This window comes from Emydura macquarii, unplaced genomic scaffold, assembly GCF_026122565.2.
Source record: "Emydura macquarii macquarii isolate MOO-44397 ecotype Brisbane River unplaced genomic scaffold, CSIRO-AGI_Emac_v2 contig_3343, whole genome shotgun sequence".
Lineage (NCBI taxonomy): Eukaryota > Metazoa > Chordata > Testudines > Chelidae > Emydura > Emydura macquarii.
The window spans coordinates 7,187,269-7,214,660 of NW_027133480.1; the positions used below are offsets into that span (position 1 = coordinate 7,187,269).

Below are 27,392 nucleotides of genomic sequence, written 5' to 3' on the forward strand. Positions count from 1 at the left end.
GTGCTGGCCCCGGCTTGGCAGGCCGGTGGCGGGCTGGGGGAAAGGCTTTTGTTCGCAGTGCCAGGAGCCGGCGAGCAGGGCCGGGGGCTGTTGCCTGGGGGAAGGCCCTGGCGGGGGCTGTCTGCATGGCTGCCACTCTGGCGGCGGCTGGCGGGGCCGCGTGAGCCTGGAATGCTAATCAGACAGCTGCGAAGCCGGGCTGCCGGGCGGCCAGAGCAGGGGGAGCCACCGAGCCGCCGAGAACAACAGGCAGCCAGGGAGACAGACACACAGAGAGAGCGAGGCGACCAAAAAAAAGCCCTCCGCCCCGGCCCCTCCGCCCAGCCAGCCCCGCAGCGAGCGAGCAGGGACTCCCGGCCGCGCAGCTTTCGCTGGGGGAGCAGAGGCAGCTGCGAGAAGATGTCGTACCAAGGCAAGAAGAACATCCCCCGCATCACGGTGAGAGGAAGGCCCTGGCGGGGTGGCCGGGGCGGAGGCCGGGGCGGCTCCCCATTCCCCTTTGGATGGGCATTTCTCTGCGCCGAGCCTCCGATCGGCCTTTTCTCCGCAGCAGGCAGCGATCGGCCGGGGGCGGCTGTGTTTCTTCCAGGGCAGGAGGCGGGAGGCAGGGGGATGGAGCCATCCTAATCTCTCCAGCGCCCAGGCAGCCTCCCAGGGAGGCGGGCAGTCAAGGAGAAACGCGGCAATCGGGCAGCTCGGAGCAGGCGGCATATCTGCGGACATACGGGGGCGGGGGGTATTTCATTCTCGGTTTAAAACGGGGGGCGCCCGGCTGGAGATGCCGGCGGAGCAGCTCCCCAGCGAGTGCTGCGAGGGTGTCTGGGCCATGGCTCTGCGCGCCCTACAATGCCCTACATAATGCCTGTGTCGGGGGGAGGGGAGCCGTTATCAATAGATGTATCGATGGCAAATATTTCTCGGCATCATTCCCCAAATCTCCTCGGAGACGATCATGGGTCAGTAAAAAGGTCCCTGGCGAAGAGCTCAGGAAAACAATGCACATGGTGAGCTTGCAGATGTGTACCAAGTCCCAGAGAAGACAGAAAGTAGGGGCCGGGAGGAAGAGGAGAATGTGTTGATCAGCAGCTTTTCAAATCATGCAGGCCATTAAATCTGCTTTTTCCCTGCCAAGTAGCTGGCACTCCCTTATTTCCTAGCTCACTCCTTTTTCAGACCCTATCTAATTTCTCATAAAGGTCGATGGGCCGGAAGGACACAGCAGTTTGAATGTGCTTATATTTCTCTGTCCTTAGAGAGTAACATCTTTTCTCCCGGCCTAGGAGTTCAGAAAATAAAAAACAACATGACTGACTAAGCATGGACTTTGATAACTTGGGGCTTGCTTATGTGCCTGAGATAAAGTGTCTATTAGAATGTTATGTATTTATTCTCTCAATTTAGGTTGCAGAGCCATCATTTTGCCTGGTTCCTGGAACATTTTAGGGTGCTTGAAAAAAGACTAATTATTAATAATAATGAATAAATTGTTTAAAATATAGTTTTAAAGCATAATTTTTAGATACATGATTCAGTAAGCAAGATGGGATATGGGTTTTAGGTCTGAAAAGAGTGAAACAGGAGGAGAGTGAGAGAGCGTTTTTGGGGTTAGTCTTAGGTCTTTGTCACAAAGAGCTTCCTATGGAGGCCCTTTGGAGAATTAGTGTGGTCCTTTGTTGAGCATAACCTGGCTTGAACTCAGAGGTGTTTTTGCAGCATTATATTCTCAGGAAGAGGCCCTTGTACAATAATAGGCATCTGCTTTTCAGAGGTAGTGTACACCTGCTTACTATCAGCCATGTTACCTAAGAGAATACAAATATTGCTTTTAAAGAAGGCAAACATATGTATCTTTGTGTCTGAGGGTCCATTCTGCAGGACCGCTGCATTATATTTGGGAATTAATAGAAATCAAAATAAAACACTTGTGCTTTACGATATTTAATGCGGATTTAATGTTTACTGCCTTCTTTCACCATCAGACCTGATCCCCATGGTCATCTCACTCCTGGTTTATAAAACCATATCTTCTCGGCCAAGCCTATAAGTCCAAAATGCTAAACAGTGAGAATATGGTAGCTATGGGGTCTTGTGCTCACTCACTGCAGTGGGCCACACTCCAGCCTCCAGCTCTCATCACTGTTGTATTTTGGAGGAATGTGCCACCCCTCACATCCCTATCACTGTTGTAATAGGAGCCTCCTTACCCTCATTGCCGTTTGTGGAGGTGAGGAGCATGTTCTTTTTCTTCTTCTTCTTCTTGGCTGGTGGTCTCTAAAATGGAGCCACAGGGGAAGAGAGAAATAGCACTGAGTCCCCTTTAAAAGTGTTCATTGTCTAGCTGACATTGAGTGAGCCAGAGAGAATCAACCAAGAGCTGTGTTAGACTGTAAATGGACTCAGTGAGTTGAGTAAAAGCCCGTTAATAACATCTGGCATTTAGTGCTTGTCACAGAGTGGGTGTGCTTTCAGAGCAGGGAGTGGCCCGTACATTTGCACTGTGGAGGAGGCTAATAGAGCTCTTTTTGGCTGGGCAGCAAGACAAATATTTAATAAATAGACTAAGGGCTGTGGAATGTAAATGAAACATATTTTGGAGTTTTCATCAACATAGAAAAATTGTTGAACAGGTTTATTCATATCCCTTTGACCCAAACTAAAATATCAAGGCAGGAAAGTGATGTTTTGTGATTAATTTTATAATTGCACATTTCTCTAGGCCTGTAACTCACTCTCCCAGACTGTATTGTCACATGTTGTTGCATCCAGCAATTATTTTGACATCAGAATCCTTAGCATTGGTTGTTGTAGCCCTGAGAGTAAATTCTCTAGAACAGTGTTTCTCAAATAGTGTTCCATGGAACCCCAACTTCCGCTGAGTTGAAGGATTCCGCGAAAAAGTGGAACCGCACCGCCGAAATTAACATAAATCGTGCGCCGCCGAACAGCTGTCAGCGCGCCGCCGAAAAGCCGCGAGCGCACTGCCGAACAGCTGATGGCGCCGCGGAACAGCTGATCATGCCGGGAAAACAGCTTAGAGAGCTTGCTGCCAAAACCAGCCTACACCGCGCCGCCGAAAAGGGGAAGATTTCCTGGACTTGTCGGCGGAGGGTATGGCATGGTCGCGCAAGGGTGCTGCGGCGAAATATAATTGAGAAACACTGCTCTAGAGTCACTGTAGAGGCCACAGTTGGAGAAATAATTGTAATCAACTCTGCTGCAGTTTCACATTTAAACAATATGAGCATTTTCTTATGAATCTAAAATTCCCAGTGGGGAAAATAACAGAGACTAGTGAAGAATCCTTTGACTAGTGTCAAAAGCCTTTGGGGGTCTGTGAAGCCTGTGGCTGCAGGAAAATCTGATTTTGAGAACCTGGAAATGTTATAGTTAATCTCTACTTTCTTTTGTAACAGTGATTTCCTAAGCCTTTTCCTTGCAAAGATAACCTTGAAAATGGTTGAACCTTGAAAATTTCTCACTAATTTCCCAGAAGATCATAGCTGCTCCATTAGCCATCCCTTCTCCCCAAAGCTGGCTTTCAGATCTGTGACACTAATGCTCATAGATTCCTCAATTTCTGGGAGAAGCTCAGACTAGGTGCCATGTGTAAGAGGGCAATGCCACTTTGGGTACCACTAAAATTGCTAGACCTGCTGCAAGCTGCCTCCCTGCCAGCTGCCTACAAATACGATGGCTCCTCTGCTAAGCAGCCAGTGTAGACACTGACCACAATGAGTGGCATCTCAATGTCATGAGAAGCAATATGGTCTAGTGGGCTAAAAACTGCACTGAGAGCAAGTAACAATTGCATTCCAGTCCCAGTTCTGACACTGACTTTCTCTGTGGCATCAGTCGACTACTTAAACTTTCTGCTTCAGTTTCCTTATCAGTGAAATAGGGATAGTAGTTACCTTCCTCAAAAAAAGATTTTGATAATTTATTTGATGTTTTCAAGTCACTCATTAATGATCTGGAGGATGGGGTAGATTGCACCCTCAGCAAGTTTACGGATTACACTAAGCTGGGGGGAGTGGTAGATGCCCTGGAAGGTAGGGATAGGATACAGAAGGACCTAAACAAACTGGAGGATTGGGCCAAAAGAAATCTAATGAGGTTCAACAAAGAAAAGTGCAGAGTCCTCCACTTAGGAAGGAAGAATCCCATGCACAGCTATAGACTGGGAACTAGGCAGCAGTTCTGCAGAAAAGGACCTGGGGGTAACAGTGGATAAAAAGCTGGATATGAGTCAGCAGTGTGCCCTGATTGTCAAGAAGGCTAATAGCATATTGGGCTGCATTAGGAGGAGCATTGCCAGCAGGTCACGGGAAGTGATTATTCCCCTCTATTCGGCATTGGTAAGGCCGCATTTAGAGTATTGTGTCCAGTTTTGGGCCCCCCACTACAAAAAGAATGTAGACAAGTTGGAGAGAGTATAGCGGAGGGCAACAAAAATGATTAGAGGGCTGGAGCACAGGACTTATGAGGATAGGCTAAGGAAACTGGGCTTGTTTAGTCTGCAAAAGAGAAGAATGAAGGGGGATTTGATAGCAACCTTTGACTACCTGAAAGGGAGTTCCAGGGAGGATGGGGCTAGGCTGTTCTCGGTGATGGCAGATGACAGAACAAGGAGCAACAGTCTCAAGTTGCAGTGGGGGAGGTCTAGGTTGGATATTAGGAAAAAGTTTTTCACTAGGAGGGTGGTGAAGCACTGGAATGGGTTACCTAGGGAGGTGATGGAATCTTCATCTTTAGAGGTTTTTAAACTGAGGCTTGACAAAGCCCTCACTGGGATTATTTAGCTGAGGTTAGTCCTGCTTTGAGCAGGGGGTTGGACTAGATGACCTCCTGAGGTCCCTTCCAACTCTAATATTCTATGATTCTATGATATAAGTGCTAAAATTCACCTGAATGCACAGAAAATCCTGCAGTAGCAGCACTGGGGGCAAGCCAAGCAGCCCCACATCTGTGGTTTAGCTGCACAACTGTTCCTTGCAAACCCTTTTTAAAACGTTGGCACATATACACAGACTGAAGCACAACCAACTGGTCTCCACATCTGCAGAAGAGAGTTGGTAGTGACCTTTGTCTCTTATTTATATAAAATGAGTCAGTTAAGTGTAAGTTTACCAAAAGGGTCATCAAGTCAACCCTCTCCAAAACCAGCAGGATGGCCTTGTGCTTATTAGTGTGATCATGTTAGGCAGGGGTCATTTATATTGGAGGGTGGAGCAAAAAATGTTTTGCAGAGCTACTCAAAGCTGTTCAGGGAACTGTGGATGTGCAGTTAATGAAAAAATGAGTAATAAGCAACGTGCAACATAGTATGTGAAAGTTTTATTGTAACTTTGCCTTAATAATTTTTTTTAAAATCACTCCTTACATCTTCCATGCAGCACAGTTCTGTAGGCTTGTGCTGTGGAAAATATAAATTAAATCCCCTTTATGGTTGATTTGAAGATGTTAAAAACATGTTTTATTTGTATGTAAAATATGTTATTTTAGTTTTAAATACTTTTTATGCTTTCTTATGTGGAAGACAGTCAGGCTTTGATATGAAATAATTTGGATGTGTTTTTTAAACTAAATTGGACTAATACTAGTGAAAAATCTTCTGTAGCAGACTCTAACTGCAGCAGACAATTATAAATAATTATTATGTATGAAGGCCTGTAATGAGTAAAACATCTTCTCAATGAAATAATCTTGGAAAACATATTTTTCCATTAGAGTGACCGGCTTCTAATCAAAGGAGGAAAGATCGTCAATGATGATCAATCATTTTATGCTGATATCTATGTGGAAGACAGTTTGATAAAGTAAGTTGCTTAAAAATATTTGGTATTACAATTTCATACTTAACATTTTTGTGTAATTTAATATGAATAATCTTTTCCAGGAACCCCTTATTTTTTCATAAATATGTTCAAAATACTCTTTTGGGAAAAAAATCAATAGTTCATAGGGCATTGGAAGAAAAAGCTGAAAGGAATATTTCCTTTCGTGAGTTCTAGTTAAGTTCTTGAAGGCAACAAGTAAAATGATCTTAGTTCCTAGTTATCTTAGTTCCTTAGTAGCTACTATCTAATTTGCCATAACTAGCAGTACTTGTTTGGGCGTGGGCCAGGACTACAAGAATGAAGGGTCTGTATGGGTCATATTTGATGCCTTTAAATGGGCTGGCCTGATGGGCTGGTATTGATGCTCTGTACTGCCATCCAGGAGACACAGATCTGATCAATCCCATCCTAAAGCTGAGAAAGTTTTGAGGAAGTGCTTTGCCAATGGAGATGAGAGAATGGCTCACAATTCTCAAGAGCAACAGCTATTGGTCTAAATGAAATTTTATCCATTGTCAGAAGAATGGTGACTGTGATAGGACGTTTCACAAGAGAAGGGGCTTCTAGGTCAGGAGATACTCAGAGATCATTCAGAATTCTGAGGACCCCAACTCTCCTTCATTTCCCAAAGGAGAACATAACTGATGTGCATTCGCAGGACGATGTGGGAAAGCTTAGAGAAATGGACATGAGCACATATTCATTTTAAGAACAGAAAGTTAATAAATTTTTGTTTTAAAGTTATTTCCAACTAGTAGAACTTCTTAATACTATTTTTAGGCAAATTGGAGAAAACCTGATAGTTCCTGGTGGCATAAAAACTGTTGATGCCTATGGCCAGTTAGTTATGCCAGGTGGAATAGATGTCCACACTAGACTACAAATGCCTGTGATGGGAATGACCTCTGCTGATGACTTCTATCAAGGCACAAAAGCAGCCCTAGCAGGAGGAACCACCATGATACGTAAGTAGCATCATTGAAATGACTCTAAGTAGTACATTTTTCAAAAAGCAAACTAGGTGTCCTAACATGGAAAAGATTGCTCAATGTCAGTTAACGCAACAGAAAGTCTTTAGTTCTGACCAGGATAGTTAAACTGTACCATGTATTAAGTTCTCTTTAAAAAACTCTGCTTTTGTTATATGTTCCTTTTTCAAATACAAAGATTTTACTTATTATGAGGTCCTTACACCTTTACCATGATAAGGGATAAAGGGCACTTTTATACCTAGGCCTTTAAAGTAGGTATTCAAAGAAAATTTATATTTATATACCTTGCTTTTGGTAGGTGGAGGAGAAAAAGTGATTTGATTATGAAATCAAATATTGCACTAGTTTCCAGCTATGGGGTCATGAGTTCAACTACTATTGAGGTTCAAAGTAAAAATTATTTTGATTTACTCAATCTGATCCAAGTAGACCTTACAAAACTATCACACAGTTCAGTTCAGATGCTCACTGATTTACTCACTGGAGGCACAGAACCGAACTATGAAGGGTGTCACAGGTTAATACTGAGGAGCATAGGCAGTGGTAGTGGGAAATACGGTACCTAGTGGACTATATGTGACTGCCATTGCTAAAGTTAAAGGAAGCTGTACTCAAACATCTAAGGGTAGAATTTGGCCCATTGCATGTATATGACAGCACACACTTTTCTCAGATCTCCGTATTGTCTAGTCACAAGGGGATGAATTAAGGGTGGAGTGTTAGCCACAACTTGGAATTGACTTTTTTTTGATGGCTTCAGTGTCAGTCTTAATGGTAATTAAAGATAGTTTGGGTGCTTTCATGTCCCTCATTTTTAATTATAGAATAATTTGTATTAAATTTTTTTCTTCCTACTATAAAAAACTGTTATACAAATGCATATTTATGGACATTATAATAATGCCCCTGTGTTACCCCATAATACAAAAGCTGCTGACACTCTGAAATATTTTTTCAGTTGACCATGTATTCCCTGACTCTGGAATTAATCTGCTTGCCGCATATGACCAATGGAGAGAATATGCTGATAGCAAAGCCTGTTGTGATTATTCACTGCATATTGACATCACACGCTGGCATGAGAGCATAAAAGAGGAACTGGAAGCCCTAGTGAAAGACAAAGGTAAGGACAAAAAGACCAGTGTTCTACTAACCTAGTAACCATCAAGTGTGAAAGCTAACACAAGCAAAGGGGTTAACTGGGTCATTCAGAGTATTATGGGTTGAAGCCATGCTCTACCCTGCCTCACTTCTTGTTTAGTTAGTGAGTGCTTCCCCATTCCCCCCACCATTCTGTAATGTAATAGAATAAAGCAGTGCATTCCCAGTCTGAAGTACTGTAAGTAGAGTGTGTTTATTGTGTATCTGTAGTTCCTGTATATAAGAAACCCTGGATACCTACCCAGTGGACATTGTCTACTGAAGAACATGTTCACCACAGGAATAGTGCATTTCACTAATATGTCACATTAGTCACACATTTGTTTTGCTTGGCTTCAATGACAGTCTTACATCCAGGGACAGAATTTGTCACTTAATATTGAAATTCTTAATGAATCTTCCGTTAAAATTCTCAGCAGCAGTTAAGAAAATAGCTGTTCAAAGCTGAAACCAGACATTTTTCATACTTATCCATATATAGTGATGAAATGGAAAGTATTTCATGGTGTGACTGTAAATATGAAAATCATTGTGGTTTTTATCTACATAAAAAAGTGTGAAGCAATACAATAAAAATGAGCATGCCAGGCACCAACACTAAATGAATCACATTACACCTAAGATATAAACAAGTTGTGCATTTGGTGCAATGAAGTATACATAGGTGTTGTGTGTGTAGTTCTAAACTAAAATACATTGTTTTGAATTTAGTGCTTTTGGCTTTAAAGTTGTAGTTTTAGCATTTATAAAATGATTCAGATATAGCACTTAAAAATGAGCCAGCATTAGCGCTTAGAATTCAAACCCTGTTTGTGGAAAGAGTTAAGGGTCAGATCCATGAATCTGAACTCACCTGTGTGGTTTTGGTTCCAAGCTGGATCTAAAACTGGAAATGAGTTGTTTATTAGTTCTGGTTTAAATATATCCAAAAGCTCACGAGAGTACAACATCTTTCATGAACTACAATATCTGGGGCTCAAATCTCAGAAAAACAGTTGTCTGTTTTCATGCCCTTCACTCCAAATATCTCCCCTAGCCCTACTCAGTCTCAGTCCTCAACACTAGTCTAAAAACCTTATCCAGATCTGAATATCACCTTTTCCATCCCTCTCTAGTAGACATGAGTGATTTGTTTTCAGCTGTGACAATAAAGACACATGTAATTTATTTTTTTAAAGGTGTGAACTCCTTTCTAGTTTTCATGGCTTATAAAGACAAACTCCAGTGCACTGATGCCCAGGTAACACAGAATAACTGAAATGCAGTAAAAGTAATCTCCACTTTGAATATAAACTGTGACTTAACTGACACTAGGAAATTCTTTCCTTCCTTCCTAATAGATGTATGAAATATTCAGCATTATTCGTGACCTGGGTGCCATTGCCCAAGTGCATGCTGAAAATGGAGACATCATTGATGAGGTATAGTAAATGTATTCGTTTAAATTAAAACTAGCCACAATATTAATTTAGGCCAAAATGCTGCCCTGAAAAGAAGTGGCTGAACAATGGGCAGTAGGGGGCAGAGCAGTGCCAAACACATTTCCAGCATTCCAGTCATCCTGCCAGATCAGAAATGGGTGGCACAAAGCAGGCCAGAAGGCATACACTGCTCGGGGGCCCTGGCTACTTCCATGAAAAGGATCAGCATATGTTCCACTAGTGCATGCTGCCATCCAGGGTATCACTCCTATTGAAATAATTGGCAAAACTCTCATTGACTTCAGTGGCTGAATTAAGGAAACATTAGAACCCTGGAGATGAACTTCTAGGATATCTGCACAAGGAAACATGGATGGTGCAGAAATAAAAATTCCATAGATTTACTAGCAGAGCAAATCTCTTTGGATCTGCAATGTAGTAGCCAGTGCAAAAGCTGGTCTCTTTCTCAGTGCTCCCTGGAGTGTTAGGTTGGCATTCTGCCCCACTAAGGCGGAGTGGGGAGGGGTAGAGGGATTGTGCTTTGCCTTGTCTAGTCCACCCACAGAGAACTAGGCAGGATTTGACCTTTAGGATAAGCTAATTATGTGAGCTTAGGAGGGAGTGGACTGGTAGCAAAATCTGTTGTGACATCATATATTGGCAGAAGAGCTTGGAAGGAGATCCGGAGTCCTTATTAAAAGCAGAGGCTTCATGCTGTCTGTTTGCATCCAGTTGGTTATCATCACAGGTACATTTATAACAACTATCCATACATTTTCAGGCTTCTTGCTTCTCTAAGCTGTGTCTGCCTTTGGAGATGTTTTATTCTCATTTTGTTTAAACGTCTAAGGCTCCTGCTCTGAATGTTCAATAGATTTGAGGCTTTCACAATAATGTACATTTCAACTGGATAAATAGTTGCAAATGCAGGGGCAAATAGCAACAAGAGAGTATTTTGCATTCAACATTTTTATTGATTTTTCATTCTACCTGTCTCTTGTTAAACATAAAAATGTGAAATGTTGGGAATATACAATGTAGAACAGAAGTAAACTTGTATTCATTCTGAATAAGAATCAGGTAACTGAATGTCCAGTATTACATGAGATTAAATGCCATTTCCCAACACTTCAAGTGGCCTTTTTATACCAAAAAGGACTGAAGTTAATAACAGTTTTCCATGCTAGGAATTTTCTGACAGGCATTCTCCTGGCTGTAAAACATATTGTAATCCCAAGCAGTTCAGTATCTTCAAAAGTATTTATTTAAGCAGCCAGCATGATAACTTTGGAGCCCTGGAGGTGAACTTCAAGGACATCGGGGTAACATGATAAATTCCATAAATTCGGCACTAACTGCCCCCGGTGGCGGGGGCGGGGGGGTAGCCTGTGGCAGTAGAAAATGACAACATCCATCCCTCCATTGGAAGTGGGTAGGAGTCAGCACTGCACAAAATGTAGGCAGTGCTGGCTAGGAAGGGGTACGGCCAGGACAGCCATGTGCTGATTCGGCATATCCCCGGAACAGTTTCTGCTGATGGAAATAAGTAGCAACAACAACTGCAATTTAAAGCTATTCTTCCCCAGAAAAAGCCCCAAGAGAGTGCAAACAGTGGAAATACTCCTGGGTGGCTCCTCATATGATGCAGAGGACCAAGCTGGCACAAGGGGGTATAAAATACACATGGTTATGTCTATTTGATTATTTGTGGAGTAGTGGGAAAATGGCATTTAATATGCACCTGCACTCTGCCCACTAGTCCATCTTTGCTGGGAATGCCTCCAACATTCCATGTTGTGACCAGCTTCAAACAGCCACATTCCCTCCTGCCCCTGAACAGCCTGCTAGAGAAATATTTCCTTCCTTCTCCCTTTCCTCCCCACCCCCAAAATGGGATTTTCTTCACAAGCATTCCACTGAACTGAGGGTCAGTACAGGCAATAGGAAGACATTCAGCAATGACAGATTTAGGATCGAATATCTTGCCCTCTTTCAGAGCTGCAGGGGCTGCTCTACCAAGAGGCAAACTAGGCAGCTGTCTAGGGTGGCATATTTCTGAGCAGCCACTTATGGCAGCAGATTTGGCCTGGCTGCTCGCCGTCATGACAAAGAGACGGCTGGGCCAAACCTGCCACCCTAAGCCTATGAAGAGGTGGGCAGAACACTGAAGTTTTTCCTAGGTTGGCAGATTATCTTTAATGTCCTCTGCAGAGCTGACAAGGAGAGCTGTCTATCTTTGGTGAATGGTCAGATTCCTATCTTACTGATGGAACACATGGCACTTGTTCCTAGCCCTAGAAATGTTTCTACAGTGTTAGTTATAATTGTCTCTCTCTCTCTGAGGTCCATGCTTTGGCTTAATACTAAGAGCAAGGAGCTGAATTCCCTTGACCTCTACTGGCTTCAGTAGTAGTTGAGGGCAGCTGTGAATGTGCTCAGTACCTCATGGGATCAGGCCACAGGGGAAACTGGCCCCATAGGTTGAGGGATATGAAAAACAGTATTAATAAGGATGATAACATTCCCCTAAAAGTGTGGGGGGAGGGATGCATGGAATGCTTGACAGTGCAATGTGGTATAAAGGCTTTTTCAACGCTCATCTGAGATGACCTGCATGAATCATTGCCACAAGGAAGATGTGTAGGACTTCACAAGCCCCTCAAGATGACTGCATTTCTATAAGGATAGCAATACCTTGTGTGATGGAGCTACCCAGCCTTCAGCCTCCTGTTCCACAGTTCCCTGAAGTGCTTGAATTAACAGCCCAGGAGAAGCACATAGTTATCATAGCATATTGTTTAATTGTTTCTGAACAAATGAAAACCACAATAGGTTGTCAAATCACTAGAGTGTAGTATGCTGAGTATGACTAATCCCACTAGAATGTCTTGTTTATTATTGTCATAGGAAGATATTCTAGTCTCTGCTAAAATGCTTTAATTTTCATAGATATAAATGATATTCCAGGATGTTATTCAGGAATTTCCAAGTACTTCTAGACATGGTGTTCCAGTCCCACATTATTTAAGATTGTTCCCATCACTTACTTATTGTTTCTCTCATTTTTCTTCATTCACTTAGGAGCAAAAGAGACTGTTAGAACTTGGAATTACTGGGCCAGAAGGGCATGTTCTTAGCCGCCCAGAGGAGGTAATATCTTAATTTCTTCAAATGAACATGTTTAGAGCTTTAGAGAAGTCTCCACTCATGTCCATTCAATTAAAGAGATGTTGTAAGACGTCACCTGGTTGTGTTCTTGTTTCCCAAGGTTGAAGCAGAGGCAGTGTACCGTGCAATTACAATAGCCAAACAAGTAAACTGCCCATTGTATGTCACAAAAGTAATGAGCAAAGGTGCTGCAGATGTGATAGCTGAAGCAAAGCGAAAAGGTAAAACATCACTTTACATTTACACACAAATTAAAACTATTTACTTGTCTCTGTGAGTATCACTGCAATACATGGGACTTAAGGGTTCATCATTAGCTGATTTCTGGCACATCTGAAGAGCACAAAATTTGATGTTAGCTTCTGTTTACAAAATGTACTGAAGTTGAAGTGCTCTGTAGTGAATTCAAAAGAGTTGATGAGATTTGCTGTAGACTTTGCTACATAAGCCTCATTTAGGTGGAGTTGGGGGAAAAAGTCAAGAATTCATTTCCAACTTCTTGTCATGCTTTGAATGGAAAAAGGAACCTGGAAATGTCTGCGAACTTAAACTGCTGACACACTGGGAATAGAAATATTCCTCCAGGGAAACAAGGTAACACAATACCTAGAATGTAGAAATTAGGCCAGATTCTCAGCGGGTGTATCTTCATTGAAGCCAATGGAGCTGTGTTGATTTATATCAGCTGAGGATCTGTCCCACCGTACATGGATGTGGGTGACAGAGATGAGAGACCTTCCTCTCCAACTATTCTCCACTGCAGAGGTTCTAGAATGTCCTAGAGGTTCATTGTCCTAGAAAACCTTCTGGAGCAGTGTGCATGTTCATAAAGTGGTCTTAAAGGCACATGAAGCTTTTAAAACTTGTAAAATTCCCAGGTAGATTCACTTCTCTCATTAAATTAATCAAAGATGGCATGGGATTCATTATGTGTGTGGGGCCTCATCTCCATGGAAGACCAAGGCCAATCAGAAATATCCAGTCATAAACATACAAGACTGAATCCATCCCAGGTGAAAATCCACTGATTTAAATGGAGTTACATCAGGAGAGTGCATTTTGCCCACAGTTTTTGTGTAATTTTTGGTATTCCTTTGAGGGATTTTTAGACACTTTTCCTGATTTGCTGCAAATAAGGAGCCATGTCCTGAAGTGTTTGTACAGTTTTCCTCGATCTTTCTCAGAAAAAAATACTCAAGACTCTAGGGTTTGGCCCAGGCTGTTTTCTGATTGGTTCTTTGTACTTTTACAAAGAATACTTTTCAACTTTGTAGCAATCTGATTGGCTGACAGAAATTCAGGAAACTGAAACACAGAGAAACTGGATCTAACCATCTTTTATTGCTAATTTTAGCATTTGTCTACACTGCGGGAAAAGAGAGTTCACCATCAGGAGCATGCTACGTATTTTCAGGTTATTTATTAGTATTATTATTCTTTAGGCATAGTTGTGTATGGAGAGCCAATTACCGCGAGCCTCAGCACTGATGGATCACACTACTGGAGTAAGAACTGGGCTAAAGCTGCAGCCTTTGTTACATCCCCTCCAGTTAGCCCTGACCCTACTACACCTGATTATCTCACTTCACTGTTATCATGGTGAGTTGGCAAGGAGAATAAATGACAGTGGCGTGGGGACCAAAACCCAGGCCATGAGGCTATCGTTATTCACCCACAGAGATGGGCCTAAAGAGCAGAGTGGAGTTTTGGTTCAATCTCCTTACAGTTGTAGGCTGTCTTGAGCTGGGGTTTTGGCTTAGGGTCTTCTCTAGTCACCACCAACTAATCCACGGAGTCGAACCATTCAACAGAACTCCTTTTCAGTCTGGGTAGGAATGGAAAAATCAGGCCCCCAAGGAACACATTCAGACTATATAGAGTGAGACTATCGACTGCTAGAAGGGCACTCACAATAGTAAAAATTCTCTCCTAGTAGATCTCTTGGTGAAAATTATTTTGATTTCCCTGAGGTTTCACAAAATTTTTCTCTCTAGAGGTGACTGGACTCTGGGAAAGCAAGCAGATTTGATCTGATTTGATTAATCTTTGCCCTGTAAAATAATGTCCACACACAGATAATAAAATATGCATATAATTTAATTTAAATACAGCCGTGACATAAATCAGGAAGGGTGTTTCAGGACTGTCTTTAGAGAGCCTCATCCCAGAGAACCACCTCAGCTTCCACCTTCCCGTCTCCCACCCCTATCAGCCTGGCTCAGATTCGTTAAGCTATAATCGATTCTGGTATATGGGCATTTAAGAAAATGGGAGAATTTTACTCTTAAAGAGTAAATAGTTGCATAGAAAAGGCCCCTGAATTATTACACGGAACAATACAATTTAAGTAATTGATTTTGTCCATTAACTGCATTTTGGTTTGTTTTAATTTAGTGGAGAGCTGCAGGTTGCAGGCAGTGCCCACTGCACATTTACCACCGCACAGAAGGCAGTAGGAAAGGATAACTTTACCCTTATTCCAGAGGGAACAAATGGCATTGAAGAAAGAATGTCAATAATTTGGGAGAAGTGTGTGGTAGGTAACTAAAGTAGTGTGAATGTTTGCTGAATTATCAATGCAAGTGCATACAAGTGGCATTTTTGTCAGATATGAGGAATTAGACAATTGCAAGATTTTCTTTAATGGAAGGGAGAGAGGTACATTATCATCTTACATAGTTAAATGTCTCACTGTGACATTATCTAGACTGCCACTTAAAAAAGTTTTGATAATGAGAGAAAATGTAACATTTCAATGTAAATGTCTTGAAAGAGCTCCTTATTAGAATAATATTGTATCCCAGTCTAAACTGCAAAGGCAAGAAATGGAGTTTCCATTCAAATTCTTTTCCAGTAGGATTGGGCAGGCTATACGGACTTTGTTCATTTGTAATTTTTGTAGCATTACAATACCTTCAAAATAAGTTGTGAATCTCTGTGTTGACTTCAGTAGGCTTTGGATCAGTCCCACAATGAATCCTGAGTGTAGCTGGGTGAGGAAATATCTTGTATTGGACCAACTTCTGTTGGGGAAAGAGACAAGTTTTCGAGCTACAAAGAGCTCTTCTTCAAGTTTGTTATGTCAGCCGTGCTTTTTATGATGCACTAATTGTTTAGCCTATACTGATAATGTTCATCTGGTGGAAATATTCCTCTTCCTCTTCACTGGAGCCCCGTCTCTCTGTCTACCTCACACATCACTATACTACGTGAGCCCTTTCTTCTTTTACCTCCAGTTTCTTGTATCCTTCTCCTAGTAGCACAGATTTGAGGATCAATAACGCTGAGAAAGGTCTGATTCCAATAAACGTGATATTTTGTTATCTAAGACAAGAAATGATATAATCTGAAGAGGGACTCACTTCAGTATTGACTTAAAGAAATGTCTGTGTGTGAGCCCACTACTTGGTGAGGAAAATGAGTCTTGTAGATGAAAGTGCTGCCAGATGAATGCTAATGCCACACAGGAGTTGCCACCCACCTCTCTGTATCCTCCCTTCACCAAGTGCTCTTGTTATTCAGTGTTGTGGGATGCAGTGTCTGTTGTGTTGAGCAACATCCATATCACAAGAGCGCCTGCATAGTGGCTATAAAAATGGGAGCTGCTATCAGTTTTCAAACATGTGATGTTTTAACAGTCTTTAATGGCTAGTCCTGCAGGGGCAACCAATTTTTGAACTAAATGTGAGGCCCAGGATTGTGTGATCTTCTCTGTGTACAAAATGCAAATCCACTTATGTTAAGACCCTGTTTCTGATAATAGCTTTCCTTTCTCAATCTCCTTTTTTTCTGATTTCCAGGCCTCAGGGAAGATGGATGAGAATGATTTTGTAGCAGTGACCAGTACAAATGCAGCCAAAATATTTAATTTTTATCCCAGGAAGGGGCGAATTGCTGTAGGTTCTGATGCCGACCTAGTTATATGGAATCCCAAAGCTACAAATATTGTCTCAGCAAAAACCCACAATCTGGTAAAATCATTTTGTGAGATTTAATTTCTTTTTTTTTAATATAGGATTTTGCAACCAGGATATATTAGTGAAATAATGTATTCCTCTAAATCAGAGATAAATTAGTACACTTACCAAGTGGAGGATTAATTTGGGTAAAATATTGGGTTTTTTTGGGTAAAGATTGTTTATTAAATCTCAGTAGGAGAAGGGAAATAAATCCCTTTTGTTATTGGCATTGACTGCAATGATGAAAAAATATGTAGAGTAATGCTATAGAATATGCAATAGCAAAACAATATATGATGACCATTCTTTTGCTGTTAATGTGATAATATTATTATGTACTGCATAGGTATAGAAAAAGATGATAGTCCTAACCTTAAAGTTTTCCTGTCCCAGCATTTCTCCTGAATTCCACTGAATAATGTAGAATTGGTGTAAAGAAAAAACAAAACAAAAAGCTTTCCTTCCTGCAGAACATGTGGGATTTTAAAGGGCTATGACTGTAATTAAGATTTAACAGACCTATAGAGCTAAAACATGTTTGTTTTAGTTAGCAAATTACTAGGACCATTTATATACTCCCTGAGGGTTGAATAAATGCAAGGGTTGTACAAATGTAAAACTAAAAAGAGGAAGCCAGAGTGATTCCAGTTAGGGCAGCTGAGTAGAGGCCATTCATACTGGAACAAACCCTGGGTTTCTTATCTGTGTTTATTTAGCCCTTTCTCAGGTAAATTCCCATTCCCCAACTGGAACTTTAGGCTAACACTTGGAGATGAATATCGGCTACTGAGGAACTTCTTCTCATCCTTATCTTTGCAAATGACTTACCAGCTGAGAAACTGCACCCACTCTCAAAAACCATTTGCCAAAGAGAATCTTTCAACAACACATGAGTCTTATTGGAAATCCAAACTCAGCTTTCCTTCCCCTTTCCTGGTTCCAAATAGGCTTATCATCGGTCTTTGGTGATATTCCATTGGGGAAAGACTCAGGGTCTGTTCAAAGTGTACCTTCTCTAGAGTTTCCCAGTTCATAGGCATCACAAAATGAACTCCCACCTGGAGCTTGAGAAGCACAGTAACATTTGAAGGCTCAGTGGTAAAACTACAGGTGACATTAGTAAAATGTAGAGGGTCAAACTGGTTTAAATAATTTTGTTGAAACATTTTGGACAAAAAATGGCTTTTTGACCAAATTAAACATTTTGCCAAAAATGAAATCTGCTGGTATTTTGTTAGAACAGAAACTGACATTTTTCAATTAAAAACTTGGTTTTCTTCTTGATTTTCAATTTAAAAATGGCTTTTGCTCTTGAGAAACCAAGACTTATTACCTTTTTTAACAAAAATTATTTTTGAAAGCTGAAAAAGATTTTTCATTTGGGGGTGGGGAGGGTATAAAAAAAAAGAAAAGAAAAAAAACCTCAATGGGAGGTTTTGAAAAATGAAATGTTTTCAAATTTCCCCCCAAAACCCTGATATTTTTCAACCAGTTCTGCTAGAGGACTTGCAGTTTCCTGAAAAACATTGCAAAAGATTCCTTCAGCCTAAGGTGAGGTTTAGCAGAGGCTTGCTGGGGATCTAGGTTAAGCAACTGGATTCTTATCTATACCTAAAATGGGGCTCTTGTTTGCTTCACAAGTAATGTAGTATATGATTTGGGCCAGTACTAAACGTTCATTAATTTTGTTTGTCCATTGCAGTTTTCTTTAGCTCACCAAACTAATAGAGATCCTTACTGTTTCAAACCTAATCTAAAGGATTATTTAAGGAATGATGAATTGTGCATGGAGAAAGTATTACAAAAATGTATGTGTGTATAATTGGATAGGCTGTGGGCTTATGGCTTTTTTGTTTTTAACCCTAAACTAACTCTGAATATTCTGGTTTGGATTTGTCAGAATGTGGAGTATAATATATTTGAAGGAATAGAGTGCCGTGGTGTCCCTACTGTGGTTATAAGTCAAGGAAAAATTGTGCTGGAAGATGGAAACCTCTTTGTCACCCAAGGGTCTGGTCGCTTTGTACCTAGAAAGACATTCCCTGATTTTGTTTATAAAAGAATAAAGGCAAGAAACAGGGTAAGGAGAACTTTTATTTGCAAGAAAACAATCTCTGTTCTAATTGTTCTCATATCCTATTACTGTTGTGTTACAGGATCCAGAGCCTCCAGGTAGGACTTAGAAGAGAAGGGGAAGCCCTTTACAAGAGCAAAAATCTTATTAATGGTATCTGCTTGTAGGCCTTGAAAAGGTGTAAAACTATCAAATAACTTCTGCTCATTGCCTGACTTATGTATCAACAATTTTGCTGTCCTAATGACAATTCTTCCACTGACACCACTTATTAATTCACATTCATCTTAAAAGAAAAATATATTGAATTTTAATATACAGTTCCATCAAATATTTAGTATTGGTAAGGTATGGTGTGTCTTCCTGAACAAATAGAATGTCTTCAAGGAGATTCAAGTGTAAACTAGTGTATTACTAATTACAGGAAAGTAGACACAAGATGCATTATGTATCTAATTACATGACCCTTCTAAATTCTATTTGAAAGGTAAAAGATTTTAAAATAATATATTTCATCTGAATGAGATGATACGTTATCATGAAATGATGGCAACATCTTTACAATTTAATTATACATATTTCTGATTAGAGATGTCCCAGCCATAGTGTATCTTTGATATTTTTATTTCAAATAAGACACTGTAGGAAACCACACCTGGTGATATATCTCATAATGAAATTAATTAAGTTCTTCTCACAGTTCTTTTCAGCAGTTGTTGGCAAACTCCAATTGTGCAAATTGGTCATTAGTATGTTCTGGATAAATACTTAAAATCTGTTACATGCATGTGATTGTAGCAAGTATGTGCTCATTCAAGAATGTTTAGACTGGAGTAAATCCTAAAAAATATCAAAGTCAAGGAGGTTGCAGAGGAACAGGGAATTCCAAGTACCTCTCAGAATTTGACTTATTTTTTAGGTTGCTCATTTGTGCCCTGGCTTGCTGGTATGTATGGAAGCTCCCTTCCCCCTAACTATATCCCCTGTGGTGGCCATTGGGAGACGGGGTAACATAGAAACTGATATGGCAATTCGGTGTCATCCAAGGATTCCCCTACATAAGCTTGCATTACAGCTGTTTTGTACCACCAAAGAAGTTCAAAGGAGCTGGAGCAGAGTCAAGGATCTGACACTATTGATCTGAATGTTGATTGCCTGCTATATTACCTGAACAAGTAGAAGCTATGTCTTTTCCTGAATCAGACTATTTCTTCCACTGCTACTTTTTATTACAGATGTACTGCTACATTTTGAAACAGTCACTAAGTTCTCATAAATATGACTGAAAGTGAATGCAGCTGCTGACTGAAATGTTAGCAAAAAAGTAAACAGCTGTTACTTCTGATTTTAGAGATCTTTTAAATATGCCCCTTGTGCCCACCCCCATTTTTCAAGGGCTTGACATAATTTGAAAAGTTGTATTCATTTTCATTAGAAGAGCTCATTATTTTCATTGGAGAACATGTTAAATATTTTGCACTATAGGGGTTGCTTCTGAAGAAAAAATATGAAATCTTAGTGAAATATGGAATCAACTCTGATGGAATTTAACTGGAGGGTCAAAATATGTGAGGTTCCCATAGATGAGTTTAGAGTCAATGGGTCATTTACTGCCTTAGATCAACACATGCAGATCTAAGTCAATAAATGGCCCTAAATGTGAACTTCAGCTTTGTATTGTCATGACATTCAGTTTCATAATTTCCTTGGAATAATTCAGTGGAAAGGAAACATAGTCACATGCAGACTATTTTCTAGTTAAGACGAGTATTGTATATTGTGGCTGTTTAGCTTAATAACAGCAGACCCTTCCCCTTCTACTTTCTAGCACAATGGCTCAGTCTTGCGAGGTCCTGAGCACCTCCTGTGTGCTGTAAAATCCCCTCAAATCCCAATGAAGCCAGAGGTAGTGGATAGTGCTCATCATTGCTGAGGCTGACTGTCACCAATCCATTTCTCAAGCCACTCATGCTAAACCAGCTTGTCTCATAGGATCTCACCTCAAGTGTCCATCCCTCCAAAGGTGCTGATTCAGTTATAGAAAAAAAGTCAGTAGACCACAAGTTACATGATTCTTGCTTCCTAACTTTTTAATAAGCCACCGTGCAGCTTATTGAGACAGGATAGGAGTAGAATGACAGGTGTCTGTGAGCATGGGATCTTGCCTTGGGAAACACAATGGAAAGCTAAAATCTGATTGTGTTCATTTTGCATCACAGTAGGAAAAGAGGAATTATTCTCATTCTTATATTATAAATTCTATTATCAGATTTGTTATATTAAATATGGTAAAGGTAACTGCCATCACAGGCATGATCTATTTCTGTATTTAAGTAAATAGTTAATAGATAAGGTGTCAATAAAAGGAGCTCAAAAATATTTACGTTAGTTCCTTCATTTTATAGGACTAATAAGACTTCTTCTACACTCACTTCCTTTGGTGGCTGTTTGTATCAGCTCTTAGCTGCATCACTCCTCCTCTTTTCCATGTGTTTTGTAGATGTTTTCGTTATTTGATGTCTGGTGGGCAAGTAGCAGTAACCACTTCCCTTCTCCCAACACACATCAGCAACTACAGCAATAACCACATGACATGATTTGCTGTAGCTTTTCTTTTGTCTGTGAATTCATTGCTGTAATAGAGGCACAGCAGTGGAAGGCAGAACAAGTAAGAGAAACCAACAGAGTCTTTTAAACACTATAAATCCTGTTCATGGCAGCTAGCCTCAGCTTTTAAAACCACTATTTCTGTTCATTTAAAACTAGAGTGGCAGAAATGATCTGTGCAGTGACCGTATTATCTGCTTTCCCACCCACCTCCACTCCTTCCTAATTTTCTGGTATGGCCATGAAAATGACACTTACTCTGTAATATGAAGAATTGCTCCTGTATGCTGTCCTACCTGCATTTTCCCCTCACATCTTGCACCCTTCTTAACTTGCAGATAAGCCATCGCTAAGTCTGGTTGATCCCACTTGATGTGACACAAGGCCTCCAGGTTATTTGCTACCAATCAAACTCCATTTATGTTATGTTTGAAAGTAAAAACATTGTGTCATTTTTCATCATCCAAGGAATGCACTTTGCTAAATATAAACTTTTGCATATATGGAGCTGGAGGTTCCTAGACCATGTTAAATAATAATTGGCCATCAGATCAGGTGGTTTCTGATTGCTTGTGAGGTTAATTCACTTGGGTAGTCGCATTTGATACTATGGGCAGTTAGTCTGGTTGTCTGCATTACATTTTTTGGTCCTGTGCCTAGCAGTGGCTTTTTGGAGAAAGAACAGAGTCCAAAATGGTGTTGGAAAATATTGCATTGGATATCAACTTTACACAGTTTAAAGCATTACAGAGATGAAGATCAGATGGTGTGACAGGTTTTAAAATGCAGAATAGTTATTCTTGACAATTTGTATCTGTCCTGATTTCATTATGCTCAAACCCAACCCTTTTTCTACTTTCTAAATGCTCTGTTCTAGTTTTTTCTCATCAAATTTCTGGTACATTGTGTGGCTTGGCTTGGCATTGTGAGAAATGGCTATCCACAGTTAATAATGTGAATGGAGTACTGATAATGTAGCTATTTCTCTGTACTAGCTTTAGATCTTTCTACCAGTCAAGAAGACGGATGGTTTAAAGTAGCACCTGATGCAAAAGGACATTGTAATCATGCCGAGTCAGGTTCTGTTGAGTTGTACCACATCAGAACTGACAACCCGCCAAAGGAAAAACAGATTGGAATGTGAGGTGGAAAAATGCCTTTTTTGTGTTCTTAGTAACAACAACAACAACAAAAAATACAGTGCGTGTTTGGCCAATAAGCCAAAATTATGCACTGCCCCTTTTCAGGTCGACTGCAAGGTGCCAGTGTAGCCCTGGAGATAATAATATTGAGCTCAGTGTGAGGAGCTGAAGAATAGTGATTTGAAGAATCAACTAAATTGCAAGCTGTTCAGGGAGGGACGCATGTCTTTCTGTGTGTAGTGTAGATTGCTCAGCTTGAACTGAGGCTCTGTAAAATAAATAAAAGACATTAACAGTATTAATAGTAATACAATTAATAATAGCTCCCTGAAGACCCACTGGGCCTGACTCGGATTTACTTTAAGGCCCCTTTACACAGCTGTAGCAGTGTAAAGGGGCCCAAAACTGAGTGTAATTGTAATTGAAGGTGAGAGCAGTGTAAAGGTGCTTTAATGCACACCAGAACCATGCTCACTGTGTCCAAGATATATTGACAGCAAACACTTCTTATTTCGTCTCTCTGTTATATTTTGGGGGAGCCATGATACCATGTCATCACCAGCTGGCCAATTTAACAGAAAGGGACCTTTCTATGAGAGACTGACAAGGGTGATAGATCCTGAAACTGACCTGCCATTTTCTTTTTTACACTGGCCAAAGTCTACATAACTCCTTCTACAATAATTTTCCAAAGCAAATATTTAATGTTCTTTCTTCTCAAACCTGCACTTACGTGCAACCCTATAATAATAAATCAGGATACATATGATGGAGAGAAGAAAACTCAGTAAGGGAACAGATTTCAGCTTCAAGATTCGCATCATTTCGTTTAAAATCAGCTCACATGTTTATTATCATCTATCTTACTACAGCTGGCTGAAATTCATGGTGTTCCCAGGGGGCTTTATGATGGGCCAGTTCATGATGTCACAGTGACTGCAAAAGCTGTAGCCCCTACTCCTACTTCAAGGATAGTTTCCTGCTCAGGCAAAATACCAACTCTGCCTGTCCGTAACCTCCATCAATCAGGATTCAGCTTGTCTGGTAAGTTCGCTCAGTGCGTACAGTAGCATTTGCAGGTAGAGATGAACATGGTGAGCTTAGACTGACAGAGAAGTGCAAATATTGTTTACAAACCATGCCTCAGTCTTTCAATGAGCTCCATGTAGGCTGATCTGTACACCCCTGTGGAGCCCTGTTCAAGTTAATGCAGCTCCAAATAGATGCATGAGTCTATGCAAATTGAGATCCATGGCAGAGTCAGAGCTTATGTTATGTTACTCAAGTAGAAGAACAAATGGAGGGATAGAATTGCATTTGTAATTTCTGCTAATGTAAAAGACAAATTGTATTAACAACTGACTTTATGTGAGGTGTGCCTTGCTGCTTTTGAGAAATCACTTTTACCCGCTGCAATCCTATTTGCAGAACTATAGTATCTTACATACAAAAGCAACACAAAATTCTTCTAGATGGTTGAAAGCTATCTATGCAAATACAATAAAGTAGTAGCTCACAAGATACCAGACAGGATGCATGTCAATTAAAATTAAAATATGAGGTGGACAATGGGGATGAAACAGAGAAGACAAAAGAACCACGGACAGGCATCAGAATGATGAGGTCTGACAGCAGAAGGTGAAATCTTGGCCCCATTGAAATTGATGGCAAAATTCCCATTGACTTTGTCGAGGCCAGGCATTAACCTTGAGTTGTGTCCTTTGCTGATTCTAGATTTGGATACATAGGAATTAAACTCTGAGAGGAAGATAGCTGAGATGCAAACAAAGAAAAGGCCTCAAGTAGTATTATATGGTTAAATCACAAAGGTCAGGGCAGATGAGGAGAGAGAAGGAATCATAGTTACAGAAGAGAAAATTTCTAAGCACACGTGCAGCAATGGACAAAATCAGTACTGTGGTTAGAGTGGAGACCAGATGACAAACGCTCGTGTACAGTAGCTTTTCTTCGGGGAGGTCACGGGATAGATGCAAAGACAGTCTCCCAAGGTTTTACTATTAAAAAAAAGGGAGAATCACAGCTAAGCTAGTAGCTAATGGGGAAGAGGAATTAGGGAGAATGGTCACCCAGGTCTTATGATGAATGCTCAGAGCAGCAGTGCTTCAGCCAAAGCTTGGAGACTGTCAAATCTCTATAAATGCATAATACACTCACCTAAAGACTTACTGCTTGTGAGCTATGTTTCCTGAACTGAAGATGCAAACTGGTTGTTATGACAGCCATCCCTTTTTTTTCCTTTCATTAGGAAAGGGAAGAGTACTTCATATCTAGTTTTACAATGGTAGGTTTAAACTTATTTCATGTTAATTTTGATATAAATCCTGGTGTAAATAAAGTTGAAGTTTTGACTTCCATGTTAAATAAAATCATATTGTGGAAGGGAGTTTCCATAGCCATATCACCGCTATTTTATCCACAGTGATGTAGTTTTGAGTTTTACTTGAATCATGGGACTACCACATGCACTTTCTTCAGTCATTTGGCATATATGGACATCATGCATGTGCTGCTCAGCTTAGTGTCGCACTGTGCTTGGTGCATGAATCTGTGTGCCATAGCTAAGAAGAATTTTGAAAGTAAATGCCACATTAAACAATGATATCTAAAACTCTGCAGCTTAACTGTCTGAGATCACATGGATCCTTGACAGCTGTATATGAAATGAAGTCCCAAAATGTTATTATCTGGAAACTATTTATTTTTGGAGAAACAAATCATTACAAAAAATTCTTAGAATCAGCATATAGAGGAAACCAGTTAGAATTTTTCAGTTCCTTCCAATCAGAATATAGTCTTTCATTGCATTTGACAGTATTTCGTATAATTAACCCTTTTAATTTGTTCTTGTTATATACAGCAGCATTTTTTATTTCCCCACTATTAAGCTTGAAATATGCTTCTGTTATATCTCAGTCTGAGCATGAAAAAATAATAATTTTATTTAATCTTCAAATTATCACTATAATTTGTAGCTTCAATGCTGATTAGGAGGGTTGCTAAAATTCAAAAGCATTTTAGCTAAAAATTAAAAGATTCTACAGACTGTATAGTTCATTGTTCATGTCACTGCTGCATATCTTATTTATAAAGTTGTCCCAAAGTGTAAAAAGTGTAGATATTTATATTTGTTTGAATTTTAGTGTCAGTTTCCAAATCAATATACATTAAGGACAAATAAATTGCTATTGATTGCTCATGTACATATATATTGTTATGAACAAAAACATTTCATTTAATAATTCGTGTATTTAAATCTATGGTCTTCACTTGTTTGCAGGCCTTCAATTTTTATGTTTTCTTTTCTAGGATCTCAAACAGATGATCATATTGCAAGACGCACTGCACAAAAAATCATTGCACCCCCTGGTGGACGTTCCAATATTACATCTTTGTCATAATGATTCCAAATGTGATGATGTATAACCTTGCAAACAAATCTTGGTTTCCACTGGAGCAGATAGTCTGGGGAACTACATTTTTCAAAATTTACAGAAAATGTATCTTAAAAGGCTCTGCCTTGTTTACACTCACCCAGAACACCTTGCTTTATGAGCTGTAAGCAGTAGCAGTGCAGTTCTAAGTAGCAACCTTAACAAGTAGTTATATGGGCATTCTACACTGCCAAAGCCAAGGGCTTGTGTGGAATGGACACCATGGAAATACAAAATTGATCTGCTATCAAGCTCAGAATGAAATTAACCAGGTGTCAGTTTACCCACTCCCCATCCTTCTCTGAGTGGAAAATAGGCTAAAAATACCCAAGATAATAAAACTTTCATCAGGTATTAGAAATATATTTCTCTCTCAAATAGATATTCATCCGATCTAACACACATGCATGTAAACAATAAGAAGTTCATTTTAAAATGTGTTCAGCATTGCTGCTAGCTGTCTTGTTATCAGGACAAAACTGAAGATGTATTTTGTGTTTAATAGGCTCGTTGTTGTCTTTCCAATAACAACTACTGCCCTTTCTATTCTAAGAAATTTTAACTGGTAAACACTTTCAACTCTGTATGTTTTTAATACAGTTAGTTATATATCTTGTGGTTGAAACTATCAATAATCATATATTTATACTATCGCATTGCGCAGGCCTTTAACATGCTTTGGGAATCATTGTCACTCTGTACCAATGTGACAGCATGAGTATAAGAAATCAAAGTGTGGTCTGAATGTTCATGGAGTTAGTTGTCATAGTGTCACTCTAACCTGGTATAGGCATACTAATGCATTACGTTTTTTGGGGTTTTTTTAATAGTTGTATTTCTGGAACCCAGAGATGACAGTGGAAGTTCCAGTGTGTTTTAGTCTTTTTGTTAGACTTGTTTTTTAAAGATTATTTATACAATTTTCAAAGTACCAAACGAAGGCACATTTGAAGGCCACTTGCATCTGGTGGACTCTTTTATAAAGCTTATTACAACAGAAGTATTATATTTAAAGCTATGTACAGTAAAGGTGACCCTATATGCCGTATCATTGCATAAAACTATGCATGTAACTTCAACAGAATCACTCACTATTTGTTTTTTGTTAATTGCTTTCAATAAAGTTTGTTGGAAATCACCAAAACTACAAAGCCATTTGATTAATCTTTTTCTACATTCTCCTTCTATTGGATCTTATCCATGGTGAATTGTAAAACTCACTTATGCTCTTTGGGTTTGATCTGACTCCCTTTATCAAGGGAAAGAATCCTGTTGACTTTAGAGAAGTTGTCGGATCTCATATACCAAGGCTTACCAAGAGCCCTATAGCTAAACTGTACGTATTTCCCAAACTGGTTTGGCTGCTTATCTGAAACTCTTTGAAATGCCATAAGATCTGTCAGTCTACCCCATCAGATTTCCAGTAATTCCTGGTTCCTGTTAAACTAGTTAAAGCCTTGAAAAGTAGTTTTCTTGCATTGTTTTCATACATTCATTTTTTAACCCCATCTGCAACTAGAAATTAAAGATGCACATAAAAGTTATGGAAACACAACAGGATTTACTACAGTAGCAAAGA

General features: G+C 40.0%; 1 protein-coding gene across 2 annotated transcripts; it reads left to right on the forward strand.

Moving 5' to 3' along the window:
• On the forward strand, window positions 1-26,951 carry DPYSL4 (dihydropyrimidinase like 4). Of its 2 annotated transcripts, XM_067533375.1 has the most exons (15): window positions 1-438; window positions 5,728-5,816; window positions 6,618-6,802; window positions 7,788-7,952; window positions 9,169-9,230; window positions 9,331-9,411; window positions 12,493-12,561; window positions 12,680-12,800; window positions 14,022-14,178; window positions 14,974-15,115; window positions 16,380-16,550; window positions 18,439-18,618; window positions 23,234-23,405; window positions 24,628-24,663; window positions 25,689-26,951. In XM_067533375.1, exons 1-14 carry the CDS (start codon window positions 172-174, stop codon window positions 24,651-24,653), a joined length of 1,887 nt encoding a protein of 628 aa, XP_067389476.1. In that variant the 5' UTR covers window positions 1-171; the 3' UTR covers window positions 24,654-24,663; window positions 25,689-26,951. The 2 variants fall into 2 exon arrangements, with proteins under 2 accessions (XP_067389476.1, XP_067389475.1); XM_067533374.1 differs by lacking the exon at window positions 24,628-24,663.
• Window positions 26,952-27,392: the final 441 nt, after the last annotated feature.